Genomic DNA, 23833 nt, shown 5'->3' on the forward strand with positions numbered 1-23833 from the left:
CCCCATGGAACCTCCGTCGGTTACATCATGATTATGATAACTTCAAATTTTCTTTAAATATTGGTAAGGAATGTATATATCTTCAGTGCATCAATTGATATAACAGGATGTGTTGAAAAACCTGTCATTATCAATATGCACGTGATTTTTGCTTTTCACAATTTTTTCCTACGTGACGTCATACATTTCACGAATGAGTAATTCTGAACACCGATTTGAGTGCACAGTTACCATGATACCCCTCTGACCATTTTTGGTAAATGTGGCTATGCAGTCAAAAAGTTTTCGCATATTATGTTACCCTGCGTTTCTTTTTCCTTTCAGTATATATATTTACAATGTTCAAAAAATTTCATATTACAGCTCAAAACAATATGCTTCATAGTCAAATGGTAGTAAAGATGATTAAAAAGAAGCATTCAAAAAGTTAAACAGATTTGCAGATGAATTGAAAATGTGTGCCGAAAAGTAAAGTCATAACGACGTCGTTAACATTCTCCCCGTGCGGCGATATACAAAACCTAAGTTGTGTTTATCAGTATTTTATATAACTGAATGAAATTTTACGACAAAAATCAGAATAGATTGGGGTATTAGTATGTATGATTTTGTTGATAACATTCGATTTTTAAAGATTTTACAGCAGTTGTGATATTACTTTTAGATCAACCCTCGTATATAAGTGTTAATACTTGAACAATTCACCTTGTTGTATACACACTATTTTCCACACATTTTGAATACATACCTCCCCCCTTTGGATTTTCTGTCATGTTGAACATCTACATAACTGGTCCTCCTCTATAATGATCATTTATCCTCTTGCTCCCTCCTCCATTTTCTGAAATGTGCAACTTCTGATTAGCACTTCTTTTTATAATTTATTATCTTTTTAAAATTATTTTAGGAATGACTCTAATTCTTGACCAAATTATTCGAGTATAACCTGGTTTGGGTCAGTTTACGCTTTATAATCCGCGAAGCGGATTATAAAACAGCGTAAACTGACCCAAACCAGGTTATACTCGAATAATTTGGCCAAGAATTAGAGTCATTCCTTATAATTTAATTTTAAAATCATGAAATAACTATGGGTGTAAAATTTCGTTGCTTTTTATTAGTTCAAATTTGCCGCTCAATAATACAACCGTAGTAACGGAAGTAACGGAAGTGATGGGAAGCGAGGGGATGTAAAAACTGATACATAGGCCTAGCAGCTTGTTTACATGTGGAAAGATCGAATTATTGTTTGAAGTTAAAGGTACATTTATTAAATCTGGAATTTCCCATGAATCCCGAGGACTGGAAATGAGAGGATTGAATCAGCTGGTTGTGAGGGGGGTGGGTCCCCATACCAAACCAGGTTATACAGAAATAATTTGTGTTCCTTTTTGGATATTAACCAATCAGAGGCTAGAATACAAACAAAATTAAATTATTTTTAAATCTCCCGATTTTTATATCATAAACTGACAAGTTATGATGATTATACGCTTCAAAGTGTCTACGATATGCATCAAAACCAAACTGAAAAGTTCTGTAATTTGCATTTTTTTGTTTTACAATATTTACGTTAAAATTCAAATTGAAATATGGTTAAAGAGGTGCAAGAATATGGTTTTTCCTTGGAAACTTCTACAAAATTTATTACAGAGCCAGCATCCCAATTTAAGTAAGCCAAATTACTTTGCCAATCAGGCATTTAGGATCCATATGAGAAAGCATTTACAAATTTTTAAAATCGTAATGTGAGATATCTTCAATCAAAGGGATTCACCTATTTTTAAACACTTCTTACGAAAGAAGAACTTTACTCCTTCTTACATCATCTTCAAATCCCTCTACTCAGAATGGATGATGTACCTGAAGATACTCAGAATGAATGTTGTACCTGAACAAGTAGATACAGAGATTTTATGAGGATAGTAATCCATTACAACTTTGTCTAGGACTGAAGACTGCTTCAATTTCTGAGGGCGGTGGAAAAGAATAATTCATAATATATGTCCATATTAATACATGCAGTTATCTAATAAAAAAAGGAATACATGCAGTAATTTAATAAAAAAGGAATACATGCAGTAATCTAATAACAAGAGGGCCATGGGCCACATCGCTCACCTGAGCACTGTGGCTAGAAAAAAAAGCAAAAGCAAAAATCAGTTCAGTATTGAAAAGCTTTAATGCATAAGTGTTCCTGACCTACCCTTAAAAAGGGACGGGGGGGGGGGGGGGTGTGAGGGTGTATGATTTGAACAAAATTGAATCTACACTAACTAAAGAAGCTTACATATTTCTTTGTCTGTGACTTTTCCCCTTCAAGTTTGAACTTTCATCGTGGTCAAACCCTACCCCTGGAGGTCATGGTTTGAACAAATCTGAATCTAAACCACCTGAGGATGCTTCCACATAGATATGACCAATCATGGCTTTGTTGATCTTGAGAAGAAGATTTTTAAAAAAATTTCCTATATACTCCTATGTTAAACTTTGATTGTCTATTGTGGGTCCACTCTACCCCAGGGGGTCATGATTTTAGCAAACTTGAATCTACACCACTAGGGGATGCTTCCACATAAATATGACCAATCATGGCTCTGCTGTTCTTGAGAAGAAAATTTTTAAAGATTTTTTCTATATAATCCTACTTTAAATTTTGATTGTCCATTGTGGCCCCACCCTACCCCAGGGGGTCATGATTTGAACAATTTAGAATTTACACTACCTGAGGATGATTCCACATGAGTTTTATCTTTCCTGGCCCAGTGGTTCTTGAGAAGAAGATTTTTATTAAAGATTTTTCCTATAAATCCCTATGTAAAACTTTGATCGTCCATTGTGGCCCCACCCTACCCCCAGGGGTTATGATTTGAACAAACTTGAATCTACACCACTTGAGGATGTTTCCAAAGAAATATGACTAATCATGGCTTTGCTGTTCTTGAGAAGAAGATTTTTTTTGATCATCCATTGTGGCCCCACCCTACCCCAGGGGGTCATGATTTGAACAATTTAGAATTTACACTACCCGAGGATGATTCCACATGAGTTTTATCTTTTCTGGCCCAGTGATTCTAGAGAAGAACATTTTACAAGATTTTTCCAGTATATTCCTATGTAAAACTTTGATCGCAGTAATCTAATATATTTTCAATTAAAATGGTAACAAAACTGGAATAGACACAAGATTATGTTGCCGTAATAACAACAAACAATAAAGCTTTTTATGAGACCCGTGATGTCCAGACCAGTTAACCTCCAAGACATAAGTCTGTTTCTATCATCTACATACAAACTAACACTCCATATTTACAATAAGGTTGAGTAAAAAAAAAAATAGAGCAAACTGTATGAAATTTTCTTAAGATCATTAAGTCGAATGCTGACTGACGTTTTTTCATACTTATTGTTAGGCAGTTGTTTACACACTGAATTGTCTACGAATTTTCCGTTCATGACAAGGAGTACACGTTGGTTGTGATCGGTAGATAGTTGATGCTTACTCCTCCATGGCACCTGACCTATCTTTGATGTTTTTAGAGGTCCGCATTTGCTCTGCTCCCGATTTGTATTGTTTCAATGGACTTTTGAGGTTGATTACTGTTCGTTATCTCCATATTTGATAGATAGTCTATAAATTGTCTTTCAGTCTTTGCTTTGAACGGTTGCAATCATTGCAGAAGAAATTACATAACCCGATTACTTGTGGCAATGAATAAATTTTTCATGTGACTATATTTAGCTGTTTGTTTGAACACAAAATAAAATCTCTATTAATTTTACACTGACATCAGCGATAAACTTTATGCAACATAGTGAAAACAAAAAATATGAAAAATGAAGTCATAATTTTTTTTTTAAAAAATTGCAGCATAAGTAAAAATTAAAGTTTGAGGGTCTGTATATTGCAGTGATCTTGTTGAGATAATTTCAGATTCATATCTCCTACTGCTAAATTTATACGGCGCGCACTTTGAGTGGTTAGCTCCATTCTCCGAACTCCATTCTATAATGTATACTCTCTGAAAACTTGATTGCATGTGCGTGCAATGAAATTCTAAATGATTTCTATTACTTAATGTAATGTTTATTCTGTAGTTTGACTAGAGGATTGGCAACAATCTCCTTTCATTCGTTTATGTAAGATTTCGTCTAGTCAGAAATTAGAGACGATCTTAGCAACAAACCAACAGAAGGAACATATACCTGTGTGATAAATATGCATTTTGCCCCCGGTGATAGGTATTTGATCCGCTTAATATGTTAAAAATGAGCTCTAAAGATCAGGCCCCGGGGCCATAAAACTTAGACGAGCTCACTTTTGATCTTAATCTCACTTTTCCACTATATATTCCTTTTGTAAAAGTGAGACTGAGATCAAAAGTTAGCTCATCTAAGTTTTATGGCCCTGGAGCCAGATTACTGGAGTGTCATTATAAAAGCTTATAAAAAGCTTATAAAAGCTTATTTTAACCGTATGAAGAATTCTTCACTTTCAAACTCTTTTCTCTGCTATTTTTCTTCATTTTAAACATTTTGTGGAGAATAATCAATTCAGAATCACACCAGGAGAAGAGAACATGTTTAATTTCTCTTTAAACTAATGAATAGGGCTCTGCATTAACAAATAAAGATTAAAATTACTGGTCATAAGTCACCAGTTAGGATGTGATAGACAAATTCTCTGATTTCACGTGTGTAACGTGATTGGATTTTTAGTATAAATAAAGCCGATATTACAGACATTTTTGTCTACATATGCTGAATATTCAATATACGAGAGGTAGGAGTAAGTGTTGTTTTAAAAGTATCTTAAAGCCTTTTATCTCTATTAGTCCTTGTCAGTCATATTGAATTAATATTTACGAACCCCTGTCCAGAATTACTTCTTCAGATGACTGAAATTACAGCTAATAATCCATGAGTTTTGCAAAATTGTCTCTTTCTCCGTTGTTTTCTTGTCTACGGGATGTGTACTTTTTATTTCTGGTTGGAAAAAGCTTAGAATCAGCTGCACTTGTCTTTGTCTCTTGCATCAAATATTCTTATAGTTTTCACGAAAATGTAAATAAGATTACATTTATTAGAAAGGTTTATCAAACAAATGTGGCGCTAGTTGATAAACTTGCCAAGAACATGTACCATTAGAGGACACAAAAGATATAAACACGAATCCAACACTATGGAATTTCGAATCATAGTCATTTGTCAAAATAGAAGAAAAATATGGCAGCTCTAGACAAAAATTGAACCTTTTGAGGTTTGATCAAAGGTGTATAAAGTATGATTAAGAATTTCAGGAAGTATTGAGATATTTTTCAGGCTTCTTTCTAATTATTGCCAATAAAAAGTCTTGAATGTAGGACCAATTGAGAATGTTTTCTTTCTGTCAAAAGGAATTGTCACAGTTTCACCATAACATTTTCATAGAAACTTTTATATTAACTTGGTGTTAATATGTGTGAATTTTATCCCAAACCTATTTCGTATATTCTGAGCCTTGTAAAAGATTCTTTTGCAAAAATATAAAAGAAATTTTGTAGAGATTGGATTTCTGTTTATTATATCCTGAAATTTACTTGTCCAATAAAAGAAACCTTTGGTAGTGCACTTACAATTAGGATAATTTAAGACTTGTCATTACTTCATGAAATATGGAGATAACAAACAGTCTTCGAGTCCAATGTCCATGAAAACAATACAGATTGGGAGGAGAGCAAACACGGACCTCCAAAAACATCAGAGGTGGGATCAGATGCCATGGAGGAGTGAGCATCCCCTGCCGATCGGTCACACCGTCCCTGTGCTCCTTGTCATGATCGATAAATAACGGAAAAATCCATCGAAAATTCAGTGTGTAAATAATGGCCTAACAATTAGTATGAAAAAGTCAATCAGCATATAACTTTATAGATTGTATTTGATGACAAGGTCATTGCATCGACCATATAGAGAAATTACGAAATGATGACTTTAAACGAGACTGTTGACATTCTTGTTTCATCAACTTGTTTGTCAATAACTTACCTCGTTTTAGAAATTGTTCATGCATAGAGCATGCTCTTGCGTATCGAATCAACTGAGAGATAGATATACACCCAATATTCAGGTGATAAAGGTATATTGCTGCATAAGTAAGGGAAGTTGATGATTGAAAAGTTAAAGTCATCACAGCGGTTATCATAAAGCTTTGTTGTTAGATTGCCATTCATAATAGTGAATAACTCCAGCAGTAGTGGCAGTTAGCAGAAGGCTGTGACAGCTAATAGTGAATAATGACAGCAAGTAGTGGCAGTTAGCAGAAGGCCGTAGCAGTAATCATTAACAGTGCCAGCAAGCAGTGACTTAGAATAAGGTTGTGGCAGAAATAGTGAACAGTTGCAGTTAGCAGAGGTCGAAGTCGAAGCAAGAAGTTTATACTTATTACATGACTAAAAGGGTAAGAGTCAAATTGTTGTCCCGGAGTGGTGGGAAAGACCGAGGCCAAAAGCAAAGAATTAAGCAAAGTTTCTCAGGTTTTTTCCCAGTGTCAAGGACAACAGATCGACTGTTTCCCAAGTAGCCATGAAATAAGTGTTTAATTACCAAGCCAACTATATTATATAATTATGTCGATAATCAAATGATTTTTAAAAACAACAGCTCGTAACAGTTTATTTGAATTGATAAATATATATTAAGTTTAAGGTCAACTTAAATAAAATAATGTTTTTTGGGTAATTATCACTTTTAAACGATGTAGGCCCGCGTGGCGCAAAGGTTAGAACGTCTGCTCTAGAGTTGGGGAGTAAGGAGCTGGAGACCATTCCTTCGATGAGACCGTATAAACCGAGGTCCCGTGTCGCAGTAGGTGTTGGCACGAAAAAGATCCCTCACTGCTCAATGGCCCTGTTTGCCAAGTATAGATATAAATTTGCAGCCCTCCTCCAGCAAGTGGTGGTGTCTCCATATTAGTGAAAAATTCTAGAGAGGACCGTTAAACAACAAACGATGTAGTATCCATCGTTTTGTAATCATAAACGCTTCAATATCACCCTAGCACTTTAATTGTGCAACAGTTCATTCTGTGACCGGGTTACAGTTATAAGAAGTTATTAAATACTGACAGCTGACAGAAGACAGAGAGTAATTATAAAACACACAGGGTCATGAACAGGTCTCAGCTTAAGGAAGCTTCTCAAAAAAGATTTCTAATCCCATGGTAGTTTTACCTTTTTAGAGTGTTCTATCCTTTGATATAAGATGAAATAAACGAAAATCTATACTAAATGACTCAATTTAAAATAGATTAAAATGTTCTCAACATTACTTAGACCTAGATAAATTAATTCGATCATGCAATGCATAATTTCATTTATTTTCTCAATTTACGTAAACAACAGTGATTTCAGATAACAATTACCTTCACATCATCATATAATTTTCTCAGAGTTATTGATTATAAACCGACACTAGAAAATTAAACCTAACAACATGAAAGGGAAGAATTTTTTATATAAAATCTCAAATCACAGAAATATTTATACCATATAGGGCACGTGCGTTATATAACATTTTGAGCCATTTAGCAAATTCAGGGAATTGTCGTCCCCAACTTTCGGAGTCCATATGTATCGAGGCGTTCTTGGAGAGAGATAAAAATCTCATACAATAATGGCTGGATTGTATAAGTATATAACATTACAAATGCATTTTTTAAAAAAAATTTAATATGACTGGATTTCAGCTTCACAATGCTTTTGACATCATTCCAATGTTAAAAACCAGAAGTCTCTGACGAGATTGTAGCTCTACTGGTTTGTACTTATAATAAAGGAAGATGAAAGTAGCACTTTGACTTGAAAGTTTGCAACGGCAATAAATAGAATAATGATCCTTGGTTTAGTCTCTTTTTGAGGCACGATTTATTGCAATCAGACTAAAACTGTAGGAGAAGTAGCCTTTTAAAAGAATTTTACAGAAATTTCGATTTTAGTAACCATGGCAACATCATTCAATAAAGTCAAAAAACAATAAAGACAATTATGTATCTTAGTGTAGTCTACTTGTGTGCCAAGATATATTGAAATAAGACCAAAACTGTAGGAGGAGTAGCATTTTGAAAGTACATTGTAATTCAAGGAAATTTCTATTTTCAGTAACCATGGAAACACCGTTCATCGAAATAAAAAAAAACCCATGTACATAATTATGTATCTTAGTGTAGTATACTTGTGTGCCAAGTGATACTGAAATCAGACTAAAATTGTAGCAGGAGTAGGGTTTTGAAAGTATTTCACAGAAATTTCTTTTTTTTGTAACCATGGCAACACCGTTGATCGAAATTAAAAACCTGATACACAGAATTATGTATCTTAGTGTAGTCTACTTGTGTCCCAAGTAATACTGAAATCAGACTTAAACTGTAGGAGGAGTAGTGTTTTGAAAGTATATTTCAAAGAAATTTCTATTTTTAATAAATAACCATGGAAACACCGTTCATCGAAATAAAGAAAAAAACTATTATATAGAGTTATGTATCTTAGTAGAGCCTACTTGTGTGCCAAGTTAGGGTGAGTTAACCATGCATCGGACACATACCTTGCTTCGGACAACTTTAAGCAATAAACTTTTATTGAACCTGAGTTTCCCCGTGTTTTTACTTGTTTCTGTCTTAAAGATGAAGAATTAAACTTTTTAATGATGTAGATTTTTATTTTCATGTTGTGATAAAAATACCACAAGAATGGCCTTGAAAATACGTCATATTTTGCATCATCAAAGGGAAGTAACCAGAATTTTACGATTTTGCCATTTTTAGAGTTGTCGTTCCTTTAAATAGACGTCAACGGAAAGGGTAGACCTTGGTAAAATTTGCAAATGATTAATAATATTACAGAAATTTTTCAAAAATTTTACTTCAATGTTTGTATAATATATTTTAGAGTTGTTTTAACTAGTATGTTTATTTCACCGTACATCGGACACAAATTAACCATGCATCGGACACTTTCCGATGCATGGGTAATCACTTCCATTTTCATGTAAAACCCAAATGACAGCTTTTTTTTACGGAAATAGAAAATAGAAACTCTAAATTTTCAGTGAAAATACAACTTATCGATATATGACGACTAGAAGTGGACTCAATTTATTTCTTTAAACTAGATGATTATAACCCACGAGACAAAGGCGTGAATTGCCATATTACTAGGATTGTAAAGCCTTTCTAAGGCGATGTGATGCAACTAAATTCTGTTCATATTTGTGGATTGAAATTGTCATTCAAATTTAATTAGAAGGTTAATTTTTAAATAAAAGATGAAAATGTTTCGATATCACTAATTTTAAAGCACCGAGATCAAGGTATGATATTTTTCTGGTTTAAATATCGTATGTCCGATGCATGGTGAATATTGTCCGATCCATGGTGAATTCTGACTTATTTCGAAAAAATCTTTTTTTTAATGATATTATCTCAATAAATAGGGCACGATTGTGTCAAAAATTTATATTCTAATGGTAATCTAACAACCAAGCTTTATGATAAACGTGATGACTTTAACTTTTCAATCGTCAACTTCCCTTACTTATGCAGCAATATACCTTCATCACCTGCATACGGGGTATATATCTCTCAGTTGATTCGATACGCAAGAGCATGCTCTACATATGTACAATTTCTAAAACGAGGTAAATTATTGACAAATAAGTTGATGAAACAAGAATATCAGCTGTCTCGTTTAAAGTCATCATTTCGTAAGTTCTATGGTCGATACAATGACCTTGTCAGCAAATACAATTTATCATTGAGTCAAATGCTGATTGACGTTTTTCACACTAATTGTTAGGCCATTATTTACACACTGAATTGTCGACGGATTTTTCCGTTATTTCCCGATCATGACAAGGAGCACATGGCGGGTGTGACCGGTCGACAGGGGATGCTCACTCCTCCATGGCACATGATCCCACCTCTGATGTTTGGAGGTGCGTGTTTGCTCTGCTCCTATTTTGTATTGATTATTGACTTTTGAGCTTGAATACTGTTCGTTATCTCCATATATTCCACATACTACATGTTAAGTTCCATTTTGATAATATTCGGTCGATAGCGATATTGCTAGAACTTGTTGAAGTGCAAGGGTGTCCGATGCATGGTGAATTCACTCTATATTGAAATCAGATCAAAACTGTAGGAAAAGTAGACTTTTTAAAGTTTTTCACAGAAATTTCTATTTTTTGTAACCATGGCAACAATTTTCTTTGAAATCAAAACCCGATGAATAGAATTATGTATCTTAGTGTAGTCTACTTGTGTGCCAAGTTATATTGAAATCAGATCAAACCTGTAGGAGGAGTAGCTCTTTGAATGTTTTTCACAGAAATTTCTTTTTTTTTAGTAACCATAGCAACACCTTTTAATGAATTCAAAAAACGATACACAGAATTATGCATCTTAGTGTAGTGTATGTATGTGCCATGTTATATCAAAATCAGACAAAAACTGTAGGAGGAGTAGCGTTTTGAAATATTTTTTTCAGACGGACGGACAGACAGACAGCTAGACAGACAGATGGACGGACGAGGGACACCTTACTATCGCATAAGATCTTCTAGTCTCTGACCAGTAGATCTAAAAACGGGGACAAAGTAGAAATGATTTATTTAAGGAATGTTTTTAATTTTTGTATGAGTTATTTAAACAATAAAATGCTTTCTTTGGTTGTTAGTACGGGAATTAATGCCGCAGCTGTTGCAGAAAAAATGAATTTTTTCTGCATTTGCTGCGACGTTAATTCCCGTACTAACAAACAAAGAAGGACATTTTATTGTTTATATTTATATCTTTTTAAAAAAAAACTTTCAGAGTAAATTGAATATGTTAAATATTGTATTATAAATGTGAAGGTCATTGTATGCATCAGAGCTTCAGATAATTTTTTACCTCAAAGTGTATTTACTCCCTGATTTTGAAATCAATGCAGATTTTGCTTTTCAGCAAAATAATCAAAGAGTATTTTGTTAATCTATTGCTCTTTTGACATTTAATGTTGGACAGTGATCAGAAATGGCGGCGGGAAAGTTCGAGTAACCGCCGTATTACGTTTTCAACAAGATTTTAAACTTGTTATCGATAGAAGTGTTTTTGAAAGAGGAATGTAAAAAAAGGTTAGTTTCTGCATTTATCAATTAGGTTAATGAAATTTTAAAAATTTTGTCAGCTTTTAGCTATAACTGAGAATCATATTTCGGTTTTTTTTTCACGAGAAAGACCATACGATAGGCAATGTTACCACGGGCACGCTGAACTCCATTTAACAGGACTAGGCCTATATCGATCGTAGCAAGAGTTACCGAGACCTTTGGCCAGATAAAATTAATCTTTAGATTCTCATCCCCACCTGCCCCTCTCAAAATATCCAGCCCGTTGTTTTCCATGTTGCTTGCTATATAAATTGTTGGCATCGATAGAGGTAAAAGTTTTAGAGTTACTCCCCGTTTGCATTAAAAGTCGCGTGGTGCTATTCAAAGCACAGGAGCATGTGAAAAGCAAAAAAGCAATATTATTTTCATACAATTAATAAAAGTTGTCGGCGGACTTTAAATGATATTATTGCTACAGGAAATGTTAAATATACAAGAACTGTTTAATAAACAGTGATAAAGAATAAATTACACACCATGCGTGTTTAATTTTGCCCAATTTTGACAAAATCGACCTGTACGCGTCAAGAACGAAAATTTGGATGTTATATGAACAGTGGAAATCTGTGATATTTTCAAACAAAGTACGAGTATTTAATATTCAAATCTTTCTCTCGAACTGGAAATCGGCCTAGGTTATTCCGAATACGCTTAATCAAAATTTCCTTTTGATAAAAATTCAAAGACTGAGCTGACTTTAATTCACATAATTAGTTAACATCCAATCCGTTGTACGCAGTACTTTCGTAGTGTAATGCTTATTTATGATTGCTTAGGCGTAATTGTACGCCCTGTTTTAATTTTTAATGCGTATTTTGAAAAATTCAATGCATATTTCTGCAAATACGCACCTTATCTGGAGCTCTGATGCATAATTGATGGAACAGCCGTTGCTTTAGAAATCTATGCAGGTAGCTTGCTTAGTGTTGTTTACTGATTAACGGCAATGGTTTTTATAAGAAATAAAGGAAATAATATTCAGTGGATGTAAATATTAGTGTGTTAATCACACAGACTTGTCACGTAGGCATATTTGATGAAGCGTGCTAGCGCTTCATGAAAAATATGCCTACGTGCAAGTCTGTGTGATTTACATACCAATAATTCACACTAAACTTAAAAAAATTCCTTATATTTACATTTTACATGTTTAAATGCACCAAAAATATACTCAATGTTTGAATTTCTCGCAGCCCTACATCGTCATATTTTTATTAACATCTCTGTAGCCTCATTGTGACTTCACTTTAGAGCAAGTTTCTCTGTGTATATTTCTGTGCGTGAGTATATACACAAAAATGGCTTTCAAATCAATTTCACAGTTGTCTTTGTAGAAAAACACAGCAAAAGTAAATACTGTATGTGTACTTAAAAAAGCGGGCTTCATATTTTAGCGGCTTTGGCGCAGACAACGATGCGCTAATTCATGAATACCGCTAAAAATTATTTATAAATACAATATATGGCACGGACATATGTAGCGCTAATTCATGATTACGCCAACAACTCCATACCTAGAGACTGCGCTAAAAGAATAGGCCGAATTATGTACACGTACAGTATATTGATATAAAGTTTCGACAGTGTTATAGCTAGTTCAAACATCCTGAAGAGCTAGCAACACTGATTTTGAAAGCTGAGGTGACAACCATGAGTTTTTCAGGGACAAAGCAGACTACGTCCTGATCCAAAATTTTTACAGATTTTGTAGTTTTTAATCTAAAATGTGTACTTCCCCTCCCAAGCTTCCTATTTCAAAGGAAACGAGTCCAAATTCCACGGGTGCTCTCACTTTTCAACGTTTAAAAAACTTTTAAAATGAAAATGATAGTTAACCCTGAATTTTTCGATGTTACAATTTGAATCTAAAATGATAGCTGTTTAATACTGATAATTCTACAGATTTTACTTACTGTTCAAGAGTGAAATATAGCAGTCGAGGTGATTCAAACATGTTCCACAATTATTACAGATTTCAACACGGAAAAAACACACAGAAGGAAAATGTTCAAATCAGCTGCTTTCTGGGTTTTGTCGTTAATTTGTCAAACTTCTGGATTCAATATATCACGGCTGATGACAATTTATATTGAAGCCTGTGGAGAAAAACACATGTGTGTCGACTGGCCAGGCGTAACAAAGTATCAACCTCACCTGGTACTCTCTCGTTGTCAGCCTTGCTCCTGTGAAGAATCTTGCTTTCAAGACTTGAACTGTTGTCCAGATAAGTTCTTCCAAAGACCATTAGCTGTATTAGATACTCCTCACGTTCATATGGAAAAGACATCAAAACTAGATCTCAGGCCCATGTACGAGATAATCACGACTTGTCCGGAATTTTCCACAGAAATAGAGAACCAAAAATGTGAAAATGTTTCTGTCGATTTTGATTCTAATAATCCAGTTAGCTCTCTTGTTAGCAACCATTCTTATCGGAATATTTTCTGTGCATATTGTCACGGAGAAATCGAATTAAATTTAGTCAAATGGGACTTGTCCATTGATGCAGAGTTTACAAATGTAAATTTCGTCAACTTTATTGAATCTTATCAACAACTGCGATTGCTATCAAAAACCCAGAGAGCAACTGTTGTGTATTCTCCATCAGCTAGTATGGAGGAAATTGTCCGACCGATATTTTTGCATCCAGATAGGTATTTCACTCAATCTTGTCCGGATGATGAAGATTTAGATATCGCTTGTTCATCCTCTTACGTCAATCAGTTTAGACTTCATAAGAACATTTTCTGCTATTTATGCAAATTGAAACGGTTGAAGAGAAATGGACCTATCATAGACTCCTGTTCATCACAAATCAATGAAACGATCCAAAAATGTCGACAAAGTTCTATTTCATCCATCACGTATCCATACAAAAATTTCTACTGTTTCCAATGTAACATCCCTCTAAGGAATCTAGAGATTGCTGAAGCACGGCGTTGCCATGGTAGTGATTGCGAAGATGCCGTACGATATCATTTTTCTGACTTTTCAACAAATGCACGTGAAATTTATATTTCTGATCGAATGAAAAAGAAAAAATTCTACATTAAGTTTCATAACACAACTTTAAGTAGTGATTCTATTCTTAGAATGATAAGAGATTCCAACAAGAGTGGCATTCATTTTCCAGTTGAAACTGTGGAACAGAATAATGGTGGTTTTGTTCAGCTTTTCAACACAATCGCCGCAATTAATCCCTATCGACTCTGTAGACGGGATCTGTTACCTGATAGTGTTGGAAACCTCACTAGAGAACGACAATGTGATTGTTCTTATTCCTGTCTATTTCTTGGAAGGTGCACTTGTTGTATTGACACAGCACTGCTTCATCCTGTGGAATGCATCAACCGAGTATCCCCGTTCTCCAAAACTCAAACAAAGGGAAGCATTCTTGTTGTCTCAAGGTGCTATAAAAATAATATGGAACTGAAATCTACAATTGAATACGAAAAAGTCAAGCACCTGTGCGAGGAAAATCCTAATGATTATAATATTCTGATCTTGTCAAGAAACATTACTTACAGAAATATTTTCTGTTTTCTTTGTAACACAAATTACACTATTGAACATTATAGTCTTATACACGATCCTTATAAGGTTGTCGACTTCTACATAATTTGCGAATTCCAGTTCAATTTTATTTATTCAACGAATTTCAGCCAATTTATTCAACAGGCTAAGACTCAGATGTGTGATGTAACGCACTACACATCCGAATTGGTCACATGCGATCACAAAGCTTCGGTTTCAACATGGAACTGTCCACGTATTGAAAAAGACTGGGTTGTAAAATGGATGTGTGAAAACCCCAGTCCCCAAGCATTTATGCCCATGGGAAGGTTCAAAAATGAATTTTGTCAAATGTGTAATTCAAATGAAATTGGTGACATAAAAGCTTGCAATCATTCAGATATTTTTGATGTGAAATTCAAAAACGCCTGCTTGACTCTACCAGATGTTAGAAATCACCCATTTGTTCATCCCTTCAGAAACCAGTTTTGCTCTCATTGTGAAGGGAATGAAGCGCTGATGGAAAATACGATCTTTTCCAGAACCAACTGCGAACCGACGTACGGAACCGTTAAACCACATGTGAATCCTTTAATGAGGGAATTATATTTCCCAAAGATAGAATTAAGTGAGCAACTCTTGAAGAGAAAAGTCCAGGTAAATATATTATATTGAATACAATTACATTTTACTTTATGGGGAGGTGCAATTCCAAAAGGTACGAAGATACCTTAGTTGCATGTTGGTTTTTCAAATATGTCCATTATTTTCCAAGAAATATTTTTCCTTTTGTTCTGAGTAATCAGTATTTATCATTTTTCCTCAATTATAAAATTGTTGCTGTTTTTGAGTTCAGTAGGATTATTTAGCCATCTTCATATTGACTGATCCCCCCAAGCAGAAATTGGTTTATTATATGATTCAATGAAACAAACCCTTTAACAAACCTTGCCATCTTCCTTGATTGTTTATTGTTGAAGTCCTAACCGAACTCAGTGAGAGACACGGAATTTAAAAAAAATATTAACCAATTGTATAAATTTGGAATTTCTTGATTTATTTTTTGATGCAATGTAAAAAACAAATTTATATTCACCTCGAAGTCGAGTTCAGGTGAAATAATTTTTTTAAAAAAGATCTTGATCTATATTTGATCCAATGTAGAAAAAACATTAAATGTTATATTCACCTGGAGGGTTGGATGCAGATGAACATATTTTTTCCACTTCTTTTCAATTTTGAAGTTCTCTATATTTGGTCCAATATATGTAGAAAAAAATAAATGTTATGTTCACCTGAAAGGTCTCGTGCAAGTGAACGTAATTTAGTACGATTTCTGCAATGTTGAGTATAAATTTTCATAAATTTGATTATTGTTCGGGATTTTAGATACGCACAACGTAAAGAACTCACAAAGTAAATTACAACGATGGGGAAAATAATTTAGAGTTTTATGACTATGAAGCTCGAATATTGGGTTTCAAATCTAGTTTTTTTTTCTCTGGTATTCACTCCTAGAGATTAGGTACAGGATGATACCTGGTGAATACCTTTTACATTTAGCTCAGCAAAACTAAAATCTACTTGCCATGTATCATCATATATCATCAGGAATTTATTGAATACAGATAGGGCCACGTAGTTAACTAATATCGATTTTCATAGGGCACAATGACGACATTGTTGAATGGAAACATGTTTCGTGAATCAGTAAATGAAGTTGAAATAGGTTGTATACGGAAGTACATTATTCAAACTTATACTTTAGTCTACTGTTACAGTAATATAGTTTTTGTCAGGGTATTGCTTAATAATCTGCTATTCATAAGAGATCTATGTATCTTTTAGTTGACTAAAATCGTATCGAGTTTAACAACGGATGCTCGGTGGCAATTTCGGTTGATATTGGTCTAGCAGTTTTGGCCACAATATGGGGGAAAATTGTGATATATTTACAGTAAAAGAGACGGACAAAGACAATAGAAAACATTTATTTAGAATATCTCATTTGAGCCTTCGGTAAAAAAAATAATAATCTTCTTTCAGAAAATGGATCATATCTGTTATCCCGGGAGAGTTCTGGTTGGAGGAGATTGTAGACCAGTCATACGCAATCCAAAACGAATTACTTATGCACTATATATATTATGTCAACTCAATGTAACATCGACAAGCAATGATAGTAGCAAGATTATTAGTATAGCTAGTAATTCTGTGGGTGAAAGTTTAAGCCTACGGTTTGCTATCACAAACGTAATTGTTTTCAGCGAATATTTCTTTTTACCAATTTCTCCTATTGTAACAACGTTTACAGAGGGATACTTTCACTTTACATTGCAAGTGAATTTGTATTTTGAATTGACTTACGTCAAACGGTTTGACAGGGATAAGGTTGAAAGAGATCTTTTAGCGTTACCGGCCAATTTGTCCATGAAAGTTAAAGCACAAGGGGATGAATATATTTCAATGGATTTAAAAGGCATAAGGTTATCCGACATAAAAGCTCTGAAATCGCAAGAAATTATACTACCCGATGTATACGCATTATTTGTCGCTCAAAAATATAGTTTATTTCTTAATCTAGTTCCATCAAACTTTGTTTATGTAAGTAATTTACTTTTATGTCGTCAGAGAATGTTTAGCGAAAGCGAAGTTGAATTTGACACCAAGAACGGTCACATCACTGCAAAAAGGACCAAAGAAATATTTTACATAGGCGAATATGTGGTAGATTTTGACAAAAAATATCGAGTTTGTGTTCAGTCCGACCAGTCATACATAAAAAGTTCTGAGCGCGATTATGCCGACAAACTGGAGACCTTTACAACTGTTTTGAACATTATCAGCATCCTTTTCTTGTTGATCTTGTTTGTGATTTATATGAAAGTTCCCGGATTGCGCACACTCCCTGGTTTGAATATAATGAACACAACAATATCTCTTTTCTGCATGCAAGTAACTTATACAGCAGCAAATGTTTTACGAAGGTCGTCCTTGCTTTGTCAGATAACAGGTGTAATTTTGCACTATTTCTGGCTTTCCCAGTGTTGTTGCCTCTTTATCTGTTCTCTTCATATGTTCAGGACATTTTCTTCTCACAGATACAAGTCTGGAAACAATCGTGGCCAGAATATCAGGTCGATATTTACATGTTACACTTTTTTCTGCTACTTCACACCCTTAATTATTGTTGTTGCTAATGTGATGTTCACGTTTGGTTTAGAAGGGAACATCGGTTATGGGAAATATCTGTGCTTCGTTGAAAACCTTGCTCAAAACATCGCCACGTTTGTTGTTCCATTGACTGTCACTTGTACGGTAAATACTGTCTTGTTTATTCTTACTCTTCTTAACATAAATTTTGTCAAAAACATCAGAAAATCAAAAGAGAACACATCAGAGCTCCTTATTTCAATCAAACTATTCAGTCTGACGGGAACGGTATGGATTCTCCAAGTGTTAGATAGTCTATTACATATTTCAGTTTTTTCGTTTGTGGTAACCTTTCTGACATCGTCACAGGGCTTTTTTATTTTCCTGAGTTTTTCTACATCTTCGAGAATTTTAAAATACTTGGAATCTCTTTTGGGGAAAAGAAACAATATGGGGTTAGGAGAAAAAATGGAAAAATGCAACATAGAAGCTACACTTGGCATTACAGGGACTACTTCAAACACCCTCGAAGCTTCAGTCAGCTACAATTCTACCGGAACAGCGTAAAAAAATTGTGTATGTATCTGTGTAGTTCTTTTTGTTTGTTTGAGAGGAAGGGTTCGTCTTTGTTTGGGTTATGGGCCTAAGTTGTGGTGTTGGAAGGGGGGTGGTATTGTCGCACTTTGATTTACACTAAAATCCGTGATTAAGTCATAACGGTGGAACTCTGTTAAGTAAAATCTATAAGATATACTGGTACATTTGGTCGAACACCTTTCCCATTCCATAGGAAAGTGACAGTATTTCTAACTTCTAATTGGGGCTGACTTTGAAAGGTCCTGTTAAACTGATTAGAATTTTAAGTATATGTACTTGTATTTTCTTTTCTACTAAATTTCTTGAAAATACTCTCCGTTACTTTCGTGTAGCTTTTTCTCGAGATGCCTTGTTCCCATATGCTCATCCGTTTCCTCCGAGTCTCCCCTTTAATTGCTTCTTTTGCCAATACCATTTCTCTAATATTTTGTCACCATTCTATTCGTGATTCTTATCACGATTCCTTCCGTAAACTACTCTCTCTCTCTCTCTCTCTTTTAACAATTTGTGATAAGAAACTGGCGAAATGTTTGTAAACGATCTTAATTTCAATATTAATCATTTGAAAGTTTTTAATGACATCAACTATAATCATTAGGACATTTCGTTTCCTTTAGAGATTGAAAAAGCAATGTGATTCCTTAATAAGTGAATCGTATATAAGTTGATGTCAAATCGAGAATTCATTAGATTTAGGACCATTGATACATAAGTACACATCTTAAAATTCTTACATTATTTTTCATAGTGTTCAGTATTTCTTTTAACAATTATTGTATGATGAAATATGAAGATTACGAACAGTAGTCCAGCTCAAATGTCCATTGAAGCAATAAAAATCGGGAACAGAGCAAACACGGACCACTAAAAGCATCAGAGGTGGGATCAGGTGACATGGAGGAGTAAGCATCCCCTGACCACTGGTCACACCTGCCATGTGCTTCTAGTCATGATCGGGAAAACTATCTGAAAATATGAAATATCTGAAGACGATTCAGTGTGTAAATAAAGGCGTAACAATTAGTACATGTATGAAAAACATCAGTCAGCATTCGACTTAATGGCAGATTGTATTTGCTGACAATGTCATTGTATCGACCATACAACTTGCAAAATGTCGACTTAACAAGACTGTTGATTTCCTTGTTTCATCAACTTGTTTGTCAATAGTTTGCCTCGTTTTAGAAATTGTTCGTTTGCTCTTGTTTACGACTTCAACGTGAAATGTGGAATACGAGACTGGACCCTTTTGTGATTTAGATTATTACTTATATATTAACTTATACATGTATTAACTTCGCTATTCCTTTGTTGGCAAATTGAACTTAAGGAACAAATGGATTGTTTGAGCCGTATTTTCTTCCGTAAAACGCCTATGATTTGTAATATCCATAATCACAGATCCGAGCCTGTATTCTGGTGTCGAAGAATCCAAATATGGACTTTCCTTGACGTTTTCAAATAAACTATTTAAAACTTTGAAAGGGGCAGAGTAAAGTTTGGTGCGAATGTGATGAAGACCTAACTGTTTATTTACATAAAGTAGTAGTGAATCGAAAGAGGCATCGTGTGCAATAGATTTACTGTAATACCGATGTCAATACAGTAACTACGCTTACGTCTCTTGGGTGGACTTAAAAGATTCCCAACACTATCGACATTGTCATTGCTACCATATGTAAAGGCCGTAATGTGCCTAGTTTCCTAATTCAGTATTTTTCTCGTTGTCTTCGGAAAGATGTACTTATTGTTGGTTAATATTTTCTAGAATTCTGACTTTTATTGACAAAATAGAATGATCAGGTTAATTGCAGTGCTTGTAAAGAAGCTCTTAGGTAAAGAAAACCCTTGGTTTCACCAACATAAATAAGCTCACAAAAGGTACATTCAGATTCTATTCCTTTTTTTCATATGATGATACAACTATTAAGGTAAATCGTTCCTTAGTCTCTGTTTTTGTTTTTGTTTTTAGTTTGTTTGTTTGTTTGTTTTTTTGCAAAGAATATTCTGTAAGTCTTCAAAACATGATAACTATCTATTGAGAATCTTTGTAGTCAGCTTGTTGTTGTACAAGGAGGAATTAAATTTCGCCTCCCAGCACTAAAATTCTTGTGAATCAAAATGGTTTTCAAGTCTACTATTCCATTGCTGTTCAAAGAAGACATCCATCCATAGTCGTCCAAGTACCCCCCCCCCCCCCCCTCCATTCTTCACAATAGACAGGGAAATTTATGTTTTGTTAAGCTTAATTGTAACATGAAAACATTCTAAAAGATGAATAGAAATAAATAAGGTAAGTTCTTATAATTTATAACACAATGTCGATCTTGACATAGTACGAGTTATCCAATGGTTAAGTAAAATCCACCCTGGTTTTCATTGGAAAAGCTGATCCCGTATCTAGTTTTATTGTCAATCAGTTTTGCGTTGATTTCAAGCTGTACCTAAATGATTTCTTTGGAATTTTGCAAGTTAAATAAATGGCATTTCCAAACTTGTCGTAAAGTTTTCTATCTGTAAAAAGTGTTTTGACCCCCACAATTACATTGGCTTTCTCTTGTTTCTGCACATTCCCTAAATGTGTCCTTTTTAGAATTTATACAATTTATAGAAATTTCTTTCTAAAATAAATATCACTTCATTTCTATCTTGTTGAGTTTCTATCTATTACTGATGTTTATGTAATTTTTCATGCCTGGTGGTCCTCGATGTTTATGTTGCTGCGTCCTTTGTAATCGTCGTCTATCGTATCCCGAAACTCTGAGTGCTTCTGCCAATTCTCTTAACTGAGCAAATTACTCCCTGATTCTTCCGGTCTCTGGTTCTTTTAGGAAATCCAAATCTTTAGGCAATTCACTAAAATGAGAATTCAGAACGTAAACGATCTTGGCCAACTGCCTTGTTAGTATATCCGCTAATTAAAATAACACTGAAAGTTTCTCACCGATGTCCTCATTATTTGCAAGAAAATACCTGGAAAAGTATAAACCATGCGCAAAGTAGGATCTAGGGTAACCCGAAAATAATTTTCAAAAATGCAAGTAAAAACAATTCCCATGATCGCCTTTGCCATGGATACGGAAAAAGGTCAGTTATGGGTGACATACACTATTGTCTGCAAGTTCACATTTCTAGTTACTATAGTAGGTTCTGTTAGTCAATGTTGTTCGTTGCTATATTATATCATGATAAGGGTAACTGTATGTTTTCGTCAAGCGTTTCTTGAATGATTAAAGTAGAGTATTTTACTTGAAAATATAGTAGTAGAATTGCTCTGCTTATGAGTTTTAGACTGAGTGGTAAAACACGTTTTGATGGAATGAGTTAAATAGATTTTATTGTGCTTGTAGAATTCTAATATACATTTAATCATTGTAATTCTTGTAATAATTTTCTTCGAATAAATTTAATTTGTCATTTATTTTGGAATTTTTGTTCTTTTCTTTTAGAATAAAAATTCTTGAAAGTAAGATGTTAATGGTTTTAGAAAATAGAATTAGTAATTTGTCCCTTGATCACTTGTACTTGTATTGCGTTAATGGATGTACAAAATTCACAACGCCTCTCTGTTGAACTTGAATAAACATAAAATGACTTGAGGGAAGGTTATGGTTTTCCCTCTCTGCTCGTGAAGTTTGCAGTCTGTAGGCTGGTAATTTTTGTGATTGCAGTATGGTAGGATAGAATTTTTAGTCTGTGTGATGACATTTTTTGGTTTGTTTTTTATGCGGAATGAAGTTAGGATGGTTGATGGTTTGGTGTTATGGTAGGACGGTATTTTTCTTTGGTATGTGATGGTGGGATGGTGTTTGGTGGGAGATGGTGTTTGATGGTTATTTTGGTGTGGTGATGGTGGCATGGTGTTTGGAATGTGTTTGCTGTGTAATGGTGACATGGTGTTTAGTATGTAATGGTGTTTGGTTGTTATTTTGTTTAGTGTGTGATGACGTATTGTGTGGGATGGTGTATGGTGTGTGATGGTGTGATGGTGTTTAGTGTGTGATGGTGGGATGGTGTTTGGTGTGTGATGATGAGTTGATGTGTGGCGTGTGATGGTTTGGCGTCTTATGGTAGGATGGTATTTGGTGTGTGATGGTGGGATAAAGTTTGGTATGTGATGATGGGATGATGTTTGATGTTTAATAGTGGAATGATGTTTGTGTGTAATGGTTTGATGGTGTTTGGAGTGTGATAGTGTTTGATGGTTTTTGTTGTTTGATGTTGAAATGGTATTTTGGAAGGTTATGGTGAGATGGTTTTTGATGTGTGATGGTGGAATGATGTTTGTTTTTCATTGATGGGATAATGTTTTGATGTGTGATGGTTTAAAGGTGTTTGAAGTGCTTTTGTGGGATGGTGTAGTATGTAATGGTAGGATGGTGTTCGGTGTGCGATGGTGTTTTGTGTGTGATGGTAGGATGATGTGTGGTTTGTGAGGATGGAATGGTGTTTGGTGTGTCATGGTGAAATAGTAATTTTTGGTATGTGATTGTGGGATGGTGTTTGATGTTGTCTGATGTGTTATGGTATGCTGGTGTTTGCAATGTAATAGTATGATGATGTTTGCTATGTGATGGTTTGACTGTGTTTGGTGTGATATGATAAGATGGTATTTGGTGGATGCTGGGATGATGTTTGCTATGTCATGATGCTTGGTGTGTGATGGTAGGATGATGTATGGAATGTGATGGTAGTATGATGTTTGGTGTGAGATGGTAGGATGATGTTTGGTGTGTGATGATAGGATGATGCTTGGTGTGTGATGGTAGGATGATGTTTAGTGAGTGATGGTACGATAATGTATGCTGTGTGATGGTAGGATGATGTATGGTGTGTGATGGTAGATGATGTATGGTGTGAGATGGTAGGATGATGCTTGGTGTGTGATGGTAGGATGATGTTTGGTGTGTGAAGGTAGGATGATGTTTGGTGTGTGATGGTTGGATGATGTTTGGTGTTTGATGATAGGATGATGCTTGGTGTGTGATAGTAGGATGATGTTTGATGTGTGATGGTAGGATGATGCTTGGTGTGAGACGGTAGGATGATGTTTGGTGTGTGATGGTAGGATGATGCTTGGTGTGTGATGGTAGGATGATGTATGGTGTGTGATGGTAGGATGATGTATGGTGTAAGATGGTAGGAAGATTCTTGGTGTGTGATGGTAGGATGATGTTTGGTGCGTGAAGGTAGGATGATGTTTGGTGTGTGATGGTAGGATGATGTTTGATGGTAGGATGATGCTTGGTGTGTGATAGTAAGATGATGTTTGATGTGTGATGGTAGGATGATGCTTCGTGTGAGATGGTAGGATGATGCTTGGTGTATGATGGTGGGATGATGTTTGCAATGTGATGATGCTTGCTGTGTGATAGTAGGATGA

General features: G+C 34.7%; 1 protein-coding gene across 1 annotated transcript; it reads left to right on the top strand.

The window, feature by feature from the left end:
• Positions 1-17580: 17580 nt before the first annotated feature.
• Positions 17581-18420, top strand: LOC133172073 (adhesion G protein-coupled receptor L4-like). Its single transcript, XM_061306883.1, has one exon. The coding sequence runs from the start codon at positions 17581-17583 to the stop codon at positions 18418-18420; it is 840 nt and encodes a 279-aa protein (XP_061162867.1).
• Positions 18421-23833: the final 5413 nt, after the last annotated feature.

The sequence above is a fragment of the Saccostrea echinata genome, unplaced genomic scaffold (genome assembly GCF_033153115.1).
Source record: "Saccostrea echinata isolate AGI-Se365-2 ecotype Australia unplaced genomic scaffold, CSIRO_AGI_Sech_v1 ptg000054l, whole genome shotgun sequence".
NCBI classification, from domain to species: Eukaryota; Metazoa; Mollusca; class Bivalvia; order Ostreida; family Ostreidae; genus Saccostrea; species Saccostrea echinata.

Coding starts and splice junctions, on each gene's coding strand:
- LOC133172073 (XM_061306883.1), top strand. CDS start 17,581: ATGAAAGTTCCCGGATTGCGCACACTCCCTGGTTTGAATATAATGAAC.